We start from the raw sequence: 13,178 nt of genomic DNA, 5'->3' as shown, positions 1-13,178 counted from the left end.
GAAATTCCTTCTAATCTCTGTTCTAAATGGATGTTCTTCTATTATGAGGCTATGCCCTCTGGTCCTTGACTCCCCAGATATAGGAATGGTGTCCACTCTGTCTAGCCCTTTAAGTATTTAATCAGCTTCAATGAGAGACTCCCCCCCCCCCCTTATTTTTCTAAACTCCAGCGAGTATAGGCCTAGAGCCATCAAACACTCCTCATACATTAACCCCATTCATTCCTGGAATTATTTTCGTGGACCTTCTCTGGACCCTCTCCAATGCCAGCACACCCTTTCTTGGATAAGGGGCCCAAAACTGTTAGCGATACTCCAAATGTGGTCTGATCAATGCTTTGATAAAGTCTCACCCTATCTATGGCCTCATAATTTTAGGCACCTCTATAAGACTCTCCGACATTCTAATGAGAAAAGTTCCAATATACTCAAGCTCTCTCCATAGCTCAGTCACCCGGGTCCTGGCAAAACCTTGATAAGCTCTTTGGAGCTTTTCCCAGTTAATAGCATTTTTCCTATAGTAGGATAGCCAAAACTGAAAGCAATATTTGAAATGCAGCCTTACCAATGTTTGTACAACTGCAACATAATATCCCAATTTTAGACTCAGAGCACTGATTGATGAAGACTAGTGTTCTTCACCGTCCTTCTTCATCTACTGTACCTGTGATGCTATGCTCAGTGAACAATGTACTTGAAGTAGTTGTAGGTCTTTCTGTTCTACTGCACTCCCAGGGCCTACCATTCACTGTGACAGTCCTACCTCATTCCCACAGTGTAACTCCACACACTTCTCTGAACTAACTTCATTTGCTATTGCTGAGCACATTTGCCCAGCTGATCAAGATCCCTCTGGTAATCCTGATGAACTTTGTCACTGCCTGCAACATTACCTATTCTAGTGTCGTCTACAAGCTTACTATCCATACCTTGTATGTTCTCAGCCAAATCTGCATTCTAGTTTGTCCAGTCTCACTGATGTAGAAGGAATTACATTGGAGGTTCAGAGGCCATATAATCAATCATACACACAGACATATATAAAATCATATATGCACTACATACAATCAGTCCATGTATATACATTTACTTGTACATTGGATTGCTTTTATAATTATATTTATTGTGTATTTTTTCTGCTTATTGCAATATTTCATCCTTCATCAAATCTGAAGTAACAATCACTTCATTCTCTTTTACATCTTAAACATTTCTTGAATCTTGAATAAATAACAGCAGGGGATTTGCATGTGAATGTTGGCCTCACTTGGAAGAACATTTCAGGTTTTTGGATGATGGTGAGAGTGTGGGTACAGGGGTTACACCTCCCACACTTACGGGGAAGATGTCTGGGGAGGGGGAGGGATGGATGGACCAGTTATGGAGGTATGTGGAAAACAGAAGGGGGTGGGGAGGGAAAGATTTGGCTGGTGGTAGGAACACATTGTTGCTGGTGGAAATGCCAAGGAATGATGTTTTGGATGCAGAGGCTGGCAGAGTAGTAGGTGAGGATGAGGGGAGCTCTATCCCTGTTCTGCATCAGGGTGGGGTGGGGTGAGGGAAATGGAGGGATTGCCGATGTCCTGGAATGGAAGACCTCATCTTGAGAACAGAGGAAATGAGAGCCTGGCATGTTGTCCTTACACGTGACAGATGCCGTTGAAGTAGCTATGTGAATCTGTGGGTCTGTAGTGGACGTCAGTGGTTCATGAAAAGGAAGAGAGGTGTCAGAGGTACCATAAGTCAACCCCCATTGGAACTAGAGGTGGGACTGGATATCCCTGGTGAAGCAGAGGCAAAGGGGACCAGGGAATTGAAAGGGAGGTGTCTGAGATGTAGATAGGAAGGGACAAGAAAAGGTGGAGTTGAGGTATGAAGCAGAAAAGCTCAATCCCAGGATAGGTGAGAGCTGTGATAGCATCCAGAGAGATTTGAACAGTGGCAATCCCAGGACAGTTTATAGAGTCTGATAGGTATTTCACAGTGATAAGCAAAATGGATAGGGAACAGAATTCTGTCATTTAAACTATTTGGATTTACTGTACTACTTCTGATCATGTAAAAATATTTTGACAAATATTTAGAGATTATATAGGCTCATTTCAGTCTTGTTCAATCTGAATCATTTCTGGAAATTCTCAGGCGATGATACACCTTGACAAGATTGCCAGTGGGCAGAGGTTTTGGCGGAATTTTTGTGGGCAGGGCATGGTATGTGGTCCCGAGTCTTGTTCTCATTGCTTGAGATTTGAACAAGGCTCGGAGCCTCATTGCTCTGCTCCCGGAGGTGTGGAGGTAGTGAGCATATCCTCATGCAAGAGGACCATGTGGGGTTTCCGTTTTGTCCAGATGCAGGGGGAAGCTGCTCTTCTCATGGTTCATACGCAAGTAAGAAAGGCAATGTTCAACAAGAGCTCACCATCATCTCCAACATGATAATCTTTGGCCCAAGCGTCTTACTGACAGTGAAGATGTGCATCAACCGCAGACAGTAAATGATGAAGTCCAAGGCCAAAATAATCCGCCCGTGGTAAAATGTTGCAGGAAATAACCTGAAATGGCAAAAATGTTCAAGTATATACACACACGCACACACACACACACACACACACAGAAAGGTGCAGGAAAAAGGCCTGCAATATAATGAAAAATCCCACCCATCCTGCTCATGGTTTGTTTGTCCCACTCCATCAGGGAAGAGGCTACACAACATCTACGCCAGGACCACCAGCCTCAGCAGCAGTTACTTCCCCCAAGCAGCAAGGTTGATCAACACCTTGACCCTTTAACTCACCCGAACACCATTACATGTATATCACCTAGCAACACCTATGCATTTGAAGTGTACACGCACAGAGCATTCACCTGTACATAGTGCCGTATAGAATTATTTTTATATTATGGGTACTTTTTATTGCTTTTCTTTAAGTTTATTGCGTTTTTTATGCTGCATTGGTTCCAGTGTAACAATCATTTTATTCTTCTTTGCACTCGTGTACTGAAGAAGAACGGTAAATAATCTTGAATCTCGAAATTCCACACTGTCTTTCTGCACAACATCAGCAGGAAGTTCTCCATGTGGCAGTGGCAGGCGTTCTCCAGAAAACAGCATTAACAATCAGATAAAAACGCTCTTTTCCTCAAAGAAATGTGAAAGAGGTTGTTTATATCCGAAGTCCCAAATCAACAAACTCTTGCACGGTGGGGTGGGTAAATGAGTGGAGCAGTGGGATCTCTTACTTCCAGTTGGACTTGCACTGGGAGTTTACAGCATTTCTCCAGAATCCCAGTGTGAGGACAGGGACTGGAGGGATCCCTTGCCTCAGCATAAGATCAGAGGACTATTTCCCAATAAAGAAGAGCGAGCAACAAAGTGGAGCATTTCGAACTGATGAAGTGAGAAACAGAGCCAGAGAGGGACCTCCCATTCACTGAATTACTCTGAAGATTCTCTGACATTCAGGAGGAGTTATTATTTATTCAACACGTACAAACACGCAGGGAGCAGGGAGCAGGGAGGGGTAGTCTCCAGCCCCTTGGTATGAACATCGAATTCTCCAACTTCCAGTAATTCCCTCCCTCTCCCTTCCCCCATCGCACCCTCACTCTGCCTCCTCTTCCAGCTGCCTATCACCTCTCTCATGATTCTGTCTTCTGTCATCTTCTACTACCCATAGTGCTTTCCCCTTACATTCCTTCTTCACCATTCCTGCCTATCCCCTCCCTGCTTCCCCTCCCCCACCCCTTGATCTTTCCTCTGATTGGTTTTTCACCTGGCACCTACCAGACTTCTCCTTCCCACCCTCCCCCCACCTTCTTTAAAGGGCCCCTGCCCCCTCCCTCTGCAGTCCTGATGAAGGGTCTCGGCCCGAAACGTCGACTGCTCGTTTCCACGTATGCTGTCCAACCTGCTGAGTTCCTCCAGCGTGTTTGTACGTGTTGATTTGACCACAGCATCTGCAGTAAACCTTGTGTTTATTATTTATTCACAGCTTATGCTTAGGATACCAGGAAAAGTTTGGAAGTTAATGGATGAGATACAATAAGAAACATGGAAACTTGAGAAGGTTATTCACAAATGAAAATTGAAGTTCTGGTCACCCCATTAAGTTTTGTAAAGTGTGTAGTAGATATTTACTAGAATGTTCCCTGGGTTAGAGTATGAACTGTAAGGAGCGATTGGACTAACTTGGGTTGTTTTCTCTGGATTGTTGGAAACTGAGGCGAGACCTGATAAATGCTTATAAAATCATTAGTGGCCTAGATAGGGTAAATAGTCAGAATCTTTATCCCAGGGTGGACATAGCAAATTCTGGAGGGAATAGGCTTAAGGTGAGAGAGAAGGAGGAAGCTTTATAGGACTTGTGTAGGGCAAGATTTTAAAATTTATTTATTTATTTATTTTTACACAAGTGGTAGTGGTTGTTTGAAATGTGCTGCTGGAATTACCGATACCACAGGAACATTGAAGAGGCATTTATATTGACACATGAATAGGCAGGGGATGGAGGGATATGGACCATTTGCAGGCAGGTAGGATTAGTTGAGATTGACACCATGATCAGCACAGATGGCTTGGGCTGAAGGGCCTATTCTTGTGCTATATATTGTCCTACATTCTAACAACAAACTCATGAAATGGACAGCGATAAAAGCTGAATTCATGGGAGTGGAACGTGATGTATTTGGAAAGATGAATATTTGGGTGGCTGGCATTGAGACTACAATAATAATCCTGTATGTGACATATAACGTTATAATGTCTGCACAGAGTACAATCATTAATGACTGGCAAGAACAGTGTGCAAAAGAGGGCGGTGCACCACAGGATGGATATCAAACCCCAGGTAACAATTTTCTACCAGGGAAGTACGGGCTGTTTCCAGGGGCTCAGAGGGTTATTGGCAACCTTAGCTTTCTAGCATAGCAGCGTGACCTTTCCAAACAGTCACAATTATTTCAGACAAAGTTAACTTTCTAATCAATATTCCTTGCTCATCTTCTTGATGAACACATATAAACAATGAGGACTTGTAGGCCCAATGAGGATTTGTAGGCCCATATTTTATCCATGTAAGAAAATAGGGTTATGTTAATTGGCTTACATCAAAAACCGGTTAAATTATTTGCATCATTGTGACTGAGTTCAAAAAGGCTTACAAAGCTTGTACCAGAGGTGCATCCTATTTGGGGCGAGGGACGTGAGAAAACTATGAGAGGCTACAGAAATGAACAGAACATACACAAACCTGCAAAGGAGACCCAAGATAAAGATGAAAATGGCAGCTATGTCCATCTTATTCCAAACACTGTTGATATAAAGCAGTGCCTTCTTACGGACCCCGAAGCTGCCTGGATCGTAGAAGAACTGTGAACCAGATTAACACTTGTTAAATAAGGCCCAAGGCAGACTAAAGCAGGAATACTAAAACTATAGTAGTAAGGGGCCATTGAGCATTGAACCTGATTGTTACTTCATTAGAACGCAGCACATGTGAATCTCAGTATTATCTGACGTGTATCCTAGCTCTATCTTATGTATTTCTCAGCTCTATCTGACATGTATCCCAGCTCTCTCTGCAAATTCTGAATGCATTTTCCATTTCTGGACTATAATGTTATTTCCTGATCCTACCTTTACTCTCAGTTGTTGTCTGAGGTGGCTCTCTACAGAGTTCCATTGATGTGTGTGTAAAAAGGTCCCAATTTCACTTCTGAAGTTAATCTATTCTATTATTATATAAATCTGACAAGATTCCGCTCCCACCAAGGAGAAATAGTTCCCCCCATCTCCTTGTAAAATTTCAAATACTTCGATCAGGTCACCAGTAAACTTCGACAAACTTGCTGTAAACTTCAGCAATCAGGCCTAAAAGTTTCAGAGTTCAACTCCAGCATCTTTCTGTGCATTTATCATCTAGACCAGCTGGCTACTTCTGTGTCACTGAGCAATGGTCTCACCAGTAGGGTGAACACCTTCTATCCACTACATAAGTGACATGGACAAGGTGGATGGCAGTATCTTTAAAAAGCAGTGTCTCAAGAAGGCAGTATCCATCACTAAGGACCATCAGCATCATTGGCAACCCAAACTCAATGATTCAAAAACAGTGTTTTCCCCTCTGCTATCAGATTCCCCAATAATGCATGAACCCTTTCTCATTACTTACAGTATTTCCTTTTTGCACCATGTCAAGATCTCCGAGGACCTAATCTGGCCACAACATATTGATGCAGTTATAAAGAAGGCAAGACAGCATCTATACTTCATTAGGAGTTTGAAGAGATTTTGTATGTCAACAAAAACACTCAAAAACTTCTATAGATGTACCATGGAGAGCATTCTGACAGGCTGCATCACTGTCTGGTATGGGGGAGGGTGTTGGGGGCTACTGCAAAGGACTAAAAGAAGCTGCAGAGGGTCGTAAACTTTGTCAGCTCCATCTTGGGTACTAGTCTACAAAGCACCCAGGAAATCTTCAAGGAGTGGTGCCTCCATTGAAAGGCAGCATCCATTATTAAGAGCCCCCAGCACCCAGGACATGCCCTTTTCTCACTGTTACCATCAGGTAGGAGATACAGAAGCCTGAAGGCACACACTCAGTGATTCAGGAACAGCTTCTTCCCCTCTGCCATCTGATTCCTAAATGGAAATTGATCCCAAGAACATTACCTCACATTTTTAAATATATATTGTTTCTGTTTTTAAACTGTTTTAACTAATCAATATATGTATACTGTAATTGATAGATTGATTTATTTTTTTTATTCTATGTTATGTTTTGCATTGAACTGCTGCTACTAAGTTAACACGTTTTACAACGCATTTCAGTGATAATAAACCTGATTCTGATTCTATTTATTTTTGTAGGTTTTTTGTAAATATATGTTTTTGCACTGTGCTGCTGCTACAAAATAACAAATCATCTTGGTCAAGTTCATTGTTATATGCACAGGCACAAGTCTGCCCAGATACAGTGAAAAACCCACTTGCAGCAGCTTCACAGAACATAGCAGTTTTATAGGCAGCATTAATGAGAAAAATATAAATTAAACATAAATTATACACAATGCTTATAGAAAGATGAAAGATGAGGTTATTGAGCCGTTCACAATCAGAGAACTGCAGGATAATATGTACACCCCACAAAATCCAATGGGGTCAGGGTGTCTGGGAATGGTCCGGAGATGAAACTCTTAGTCTGGACACATTTTCAGAGGGTATAAGGGAAGATCGGAAGGCAAAAATCAAAAGTCAAGTTTATAGTCATAGGTACACGTACATATTTACACAGGAACAAGCAATTAATTGCAGCAGTGTAGAGGCAAATAGCAGTATTATTGAACAGTACAGCACAGAACAGGCCATTCAACCCACAATGTTGTGCTGAACCAGTAGACAAGTTTTCCTGGCTCCTTTGTTTACCTTTCAATTAGATTCTCCAGTTACAAAGCATAGTAATAATGACTAGAAAGTTTTAAAATGAGCCCAAGATGACTACCTATCTGTTGAAGTGCAGCACACTTTTTTCTTTGGAAGGGGAGAAGGATGTTTAAATAAAAAAAAAAGCACAGTACATGTTTCTTTGGAAGGTGAAAGGGACGTTCACGTTAAAAAAAAGTAGAAAACAGACTAAAAGAATGAGCAAAGGGTATAGCCACAGATTTATAAACAGTCAGTACCAGATGATAAGAATTATAAATTTTTAAAAAGAAGAAATGGCTGGCTACATCGAAAAATTAGATGTGTTTGATTGCACAACATATAAGTGGATGATGTATACTGAGCAAATTGAACAGTATTTTGAAATAAATGAAATAGCCAATGAAAAGCAAGTGCCAGTGTTACTGTATGTAATAGGTGGAAAAACACACAATTTTCTCAGAAGTTTAACTGTTCAAACCAGCTGAAATGAGCTTTGCTGATATCCTGAATGTAATGCAGGAGCATTTAGAACTGTTAACATTGTTGGTTACAGAAAGTTTTAGGTTCCATAAGTGGAATCAAAAGGAAGGAGAGTCCACTTCAGCTTATGTGGCTGAATTAAAGAAATTTTCTGACCATTGTCAGTTCAGTGATGGGCCTAATGTTGCATTCAGTGATCATTTGGTTTGTGGAATCTTGCAAGAAAGTATTCCAAAAACAGCTCCTTACTGAAGCACACTCACATTTAAATGAGCAGTTGAAATCACTGTATCAATAGAAACAGCAGCCAGAGATACAATAGAGTCGCAAAGGCAGGAATGAAAGTGGGTGTAAACAAAGCAACAATGCCCAGACAGAAGCCTGCTTCACTGAACAAATTCAGTTATCATTGTGGCAGTGGGGATCACATACACCAGACCAATGCTGGTTTAAAGGTGAAACTTGCAGAAAATGCAACAAAGTAGGACACAGATAAAGAGCATGCTGGGAGACAAAAATAAATGGACTGCCCAGGGAAAGATTAAAAGTCAAGTTACAGTTTCAAAAAGAGCACTGATCTGCATGTTGTTAAGAAATAACTTGAATGACACAAGACTAAGTAGCCTTGATATTTACACTGTGAAAACTAACAAAAGTAAAGTGTCTTGATGAAGGGTCTCGGCCCAAAATGTCGACAGTGCTTCTCCTATAGATGCTACCTGGCCTGCTGTGTTCCACCAGCATTATGTGTGTGTTGCTTGAATTTCCAGCATCTGCAGATTTCCTCGTGTTTGCAAGAGAAAAGCAATATGGCTTACACCAGAAGTGAATGGGAAATTATATAAAATGGAACTGGACACTGGCTTGACTGTTTCTGTCATTCCGCAAAATAAGTTTGAATGGCGTTTCAAAGATACTGAACTGAAGCCTGCAAATATCCAACGAAGAATTTATACTGGAGAAAAGATAACTCCTGTGGGAATGACATTCGTAACATCTGGCTTGTATGTGGTAAAACAGGAGGGAAAGCATTATGGGGTGATGATTGGGTGAGACAACGACAACCTGATTGGAGATTCATCCACCATTTGCATGCCACATCCCCTGCAATAGAATCACCTAAAAGCGAATTAAGAAGGGTGCTGGATGATGCCAGAGCAATGTTCAAAGATGGTACTGGAAAGCCCAAAAACATCAAGGGTAAAGTAGTATTAAATGAAAATGCCACACCCAAGATTTACAAAGCCCATCCAGTTCCTTATGCCATCCATGATTAAATAGCCAGTAAACTAGATTGCATAGAGGCTGAAAGAATTCTTTCCTAGATGAGTAGAGATGTCAGTGGTCTCAGTAGTCAAGAAGAATGGATCTGTTAGGATCTTTGGCAATTTTAAGGGCACCATCAATTCAGTACTGAAAGTAAATCAATACCCTCTGCCCAGGATAGAGGATATCTTTACAAACCTTTCTGGAGTGAAACACTTCAGCAAAGTGGACTTAGCTGAGGCCTACCAACAGATGAAGATGGAAGAAGAGTCCAAAGTGTTTCTCATCGTAAACACTCACAAAAGGCTTTATCACTATAGTTTCAGCTTATTTTAAGTAGCAACCGCACCTGCACTCTGGCAGGTAGGTATGGACCAGGTTTGGCTAGGCTGCCCAGGCACCCAATACTACCTCAATGACATCATTGTTACTAGTGAGGAGGACAAGGAATATCTCCAAGATCTCAGGACAGTGTTAAAAAGATTAGAAGATTATGAGCTCAGAGCATAACACAATAAGTGTGAATTCTTTCAACCAAGCATCACTTACTGTGGTCACACCATTGACGCAAAAGTATTACATACATGTACTGACTAAATTCAAGCAGTGGTGGATGCCCCAAGGCCAAAGGAAATGTCACAGTTGTTGTCCTTTTTAGGACTTGACAATTACTATAACAGGTTCCCGCCAAACCTGGCCACTGTGCTCCACCCTTTTAACTTATTACTACAGATCAGGAAGAAATGGCAATGGACAAAGCAGTGTCAGGTGGCTTTCCAAAAGGTGAAGGAAATCTGACACTGTACTCACACATTATGATTCACATCATCCAGTGAAGCTTGCCTGTGATGCCTCACCTTATGTTATAGACAAATATTGTCAAATGTTATGAGTGATGAAAGTGAATTCTCCATATCCTTTGCATCACATTTCCTTATTGCTGCAGAGAATAATTATGCACAGATTTCCAGAGAGGCCTTGAGTCTGGTTTGGGGTGTAAAACATTTCAACCAGCACTTGTGTGAGAGGGAGTTCACCCTCAGTACTGATCAGCAACCAGTAGTGTCCATTTTGACTCCACAGAAGAGTGTTCCACTAACAGCAGCAGCACGAATGCAGAGATAGGCTCTGCTTCTTCCGTGACACAATTATAAGACTGAATTCAAGATGGCAACTAATCATGGAAATGCTGATGGATTGTCTCGTTTGTTCTTGGAGAAGGCAGTACCTGAGCAATTTACAGTTTTGTAAAGCTGCAACATAACTTCCTGACTTTTAATCTCAGTGCCTTGACTAATAAAGGCAAGCATACCATATGCCTTCTTAACATGTGCAGCCACTTCCAGGAAGTTATGAACTTGGACTCCAGATCCCTCTGCTCATCAATACTGTTAAGGATCTTGCCCTTAACAGCGTATTGTCTCTTTACATTTGACCTCCCAACATGCAAAACTTCACATGTGGCCGGGTTAAACTCCATCTGCCATTTCTTAACCTATATCTGCAAATGATCTATATTCCATTTTATTCTTTGCCAGTCTTCTACACTATCCACAACACCATCATATTTCGTATTATCTGCAAACTTACTAACCCACCCATCTACGTTTTCATCCAGGTCATTTATGTACAAAACAAACAGCAGGGGCTCAGCACAGATCTGTGCAGAACACCATTAATCAGGGATTTCCATCTAGAATAAGTTCCTTGGACTACTACCCTCTGTCTTCTATGGGCAAGCTAGTTCTGAATCTAATTGACAAATTCACCGCAGATCCCAAGCATCTTAATCTTCTGGATGAGCCTCCCATGAGGGATCTTGTCAAACACCTGACTAAAACCCATGTGTGTGTCACTAAAATCCATGTAGACAACATCCACAGCTCTGCCTTCATCAATCACCCTTGTCACCTCAGCAAAAAATGCACTCAAGTTAGTAAGACACAACTTGCACCGTATAAAGTCATGCTTGCTCTCCCTAATTAGGCCATGGCTTTCCAAATGTTCAAGAAACCTACTTGCTCACAAGAGAAACATAAATTGTATACTTATATTACAATAAAACATAATTCAAGCAAAGAGAAAGTTTATTTTAGTGCAAAGAGACCAAAGTGATCATAATATTGCTGAACGGGTCAAACCAGTTGGTTCAATAACTGACTGGTGGAAGATAGTTGTTCCAGAAACCGGTAGTGTGGCACTGCAGGCTTCTGTACCTCCTACCTGATGGTAGCAGTGAAGGGATGGCATGGATTGGATGGTGGAGGTCTTTGATAATGGATGCTGCCTTCTTGATGCAGCGCCTCGTGTAGACATTACTAATGGTGGGGAGGGATGTGCCCTGATGTACTGAGCAGATTCCACTCATCACTACAGCTTTTTACATTCTCGTGCATTCGAGTTGCCATATCAGATCATGATGCAACCGATCAGGATGCTTTCAACAGTATACCTGTACAAGTTTGTTAGCGTGTTCAGTGACAAGTCAAACCTGATAAAAAAGTAAATATACTGGCATGTATTAAGATTGTATTAATACACCTAGTCCAGGACAACTCATCTGATATACTAACGCCCAATAATTTAAAGCGGCTGGTGTCCCAGTGTAGACCAGTACATTTTCACCCACATTCTCCTTCCCAAAATCAGCAAACAGCTCTTTAGTGTCGCTGACAATAAGCAAGAGATTGTTGTTAAAGCACCACTCAACCACGTAACCCGACCTGCTCCAATAAGCTAACTCACGACCACCCGTGATTCCTTCAACAGTGGTGTCATCAGCAACTTTGAGTGTGGCATTGGAACTGTACTTAGCATACAGTTACAGTATGTGTGCACTTGAACACAAAACACTACAGCACAGGCTCTTTGGCCCTCAATGTTGTGCCAACCTTTTCAAAGATCAGCTTAACCCTACCCTCCTATATAGCTCTCAAATTTTTAATATTTTTTATGTGCCTGTCTAGGAGTTTATTAAATGCCACTCATGTATCTGCCTTTAGGACGAAGCCTGGCGGGGCATTTCACGCATCCACTCTCTCTGTATAAAGAACTTACCTCAGCCATTCCCCTTTCCTTTTGTCCAATCACTGTAAAATTATATCCCATTGTATTAGTTGGAACTGAAAACAATATCCCAAGTGTGGTCTAACCAGAGTTTTATAGAGCTTTAAAATTATGGGAAAAAGTTTCTGACTATCCACTCTGTCTATGCCTTTTAGCATCTTGTGCGCCTCTATCAAGTTACTTCTTAGCCTCTGTAACTTCAAAGGGAAAAGCCCTAGTTTGCTCAACCTATCTTCATGAAACATGACCTCTAGTCCAGACAGCATCCTGGTAAATCTTCAAAGGTTCTGTATCCTCACTATATTGAGACGACCAGAACTGAAAATAATATTCCAAATGTGGTCTAACCAGAGCTTATAGAGCTGCAAACTTATCTCGTGGCCCTTGAACTTAATCCCTCAACTAATGAAAGCCAACACACCATACACCTTCTTTAAAACCTTATCAACTTCCGGGGCAACTTTGAGGGATCTATGAACATGGACTCCAAGATTTCTCTGTTTGTCCACACAATGAAGAATTCTGCCATTACCCCTGTATTCTGCCTTCAAATTTGTCTTTCCAAAATGAATCATTTTATACTTTTCTAAGCCCAGGATCAGCACCCCATCACTATGTGTTATGGTCCGGTCCGGAGCCCGCATTCCGGGTCTTGATCTGGTCCATGGACTCCGGACACCGGGTCTTGTAGCTGTCCCTCCTTTCACCCTTGAGTCCAATTAGTCACACCTGTGGATCATCCTGGCTTGTTGGGGCTCAAGGAGGCACATCTGATACCCATCGGCTGGCAGTGTATACAGGGGGCTCTGCTACTGAGTGGAGTTGGGGGGGTTGTCCTGCCTATCTTGCTTACCCTATTCCTCTGGTTGCCCTGGCTTGGAGTTCCCCTTGTTAAAGATGAGTTCTTCGAGTAAGTCTGGCAGTCACCCTGGACCTAGTT

The 13,178-nt window shown here is 41.8% G+C and overlaps 1 protein-coding gene across 3 annotated transcripts in view; it reads right to left on the bottom strand.

The window, feature by feature from the left end:
- trpm2 (transient receptor potential cation channel, subfamily M, member 2) overlaps nt 1-13,178 on the bottom strand; it is a 166,037-nt gene that overhangs the window by 60,228 nt on the left and 92,631 nt on the right. For all 3 annotated transcript variants that reach the window (XM_073046350.1, XM_073046351.1, XM_073046352.1), the window contains 2 exons: nt 5,250-5,368; nt 2,420-2,552 (listed from right to left, as the gene is read on the bottom strand). In XM_073046350.1, the coding sequence (XP_072902451.1) occupies nt 2,420-2,552; nt 5,250-5,368 (252 nt within the window). The remainder of the gene's footprint in view (nt 1-2,419; nt 2,553-5,249; nt 5,369-13,178) is intronic.

The sequence above is a fragment of the Hemitrygon akajei genome, chromosome 5 (genome assembly GCF_048418815.1).
Source record: "Hemitrygon akajei chromosome 5, sHemAka1.3, whole genome shotgun sequence".
Lineage (NCBI taxonomy): Eukaryota > Metazoa > Chordata > Chondrichthyes > Myliobatiformes > Dasyatidae > Hemitrygon > Hemitrygon akajei.
Note: the sequence above shows the minus strand (reverse complement) of the source record. Positions and strands in the feature narration are given on the sequence as shown.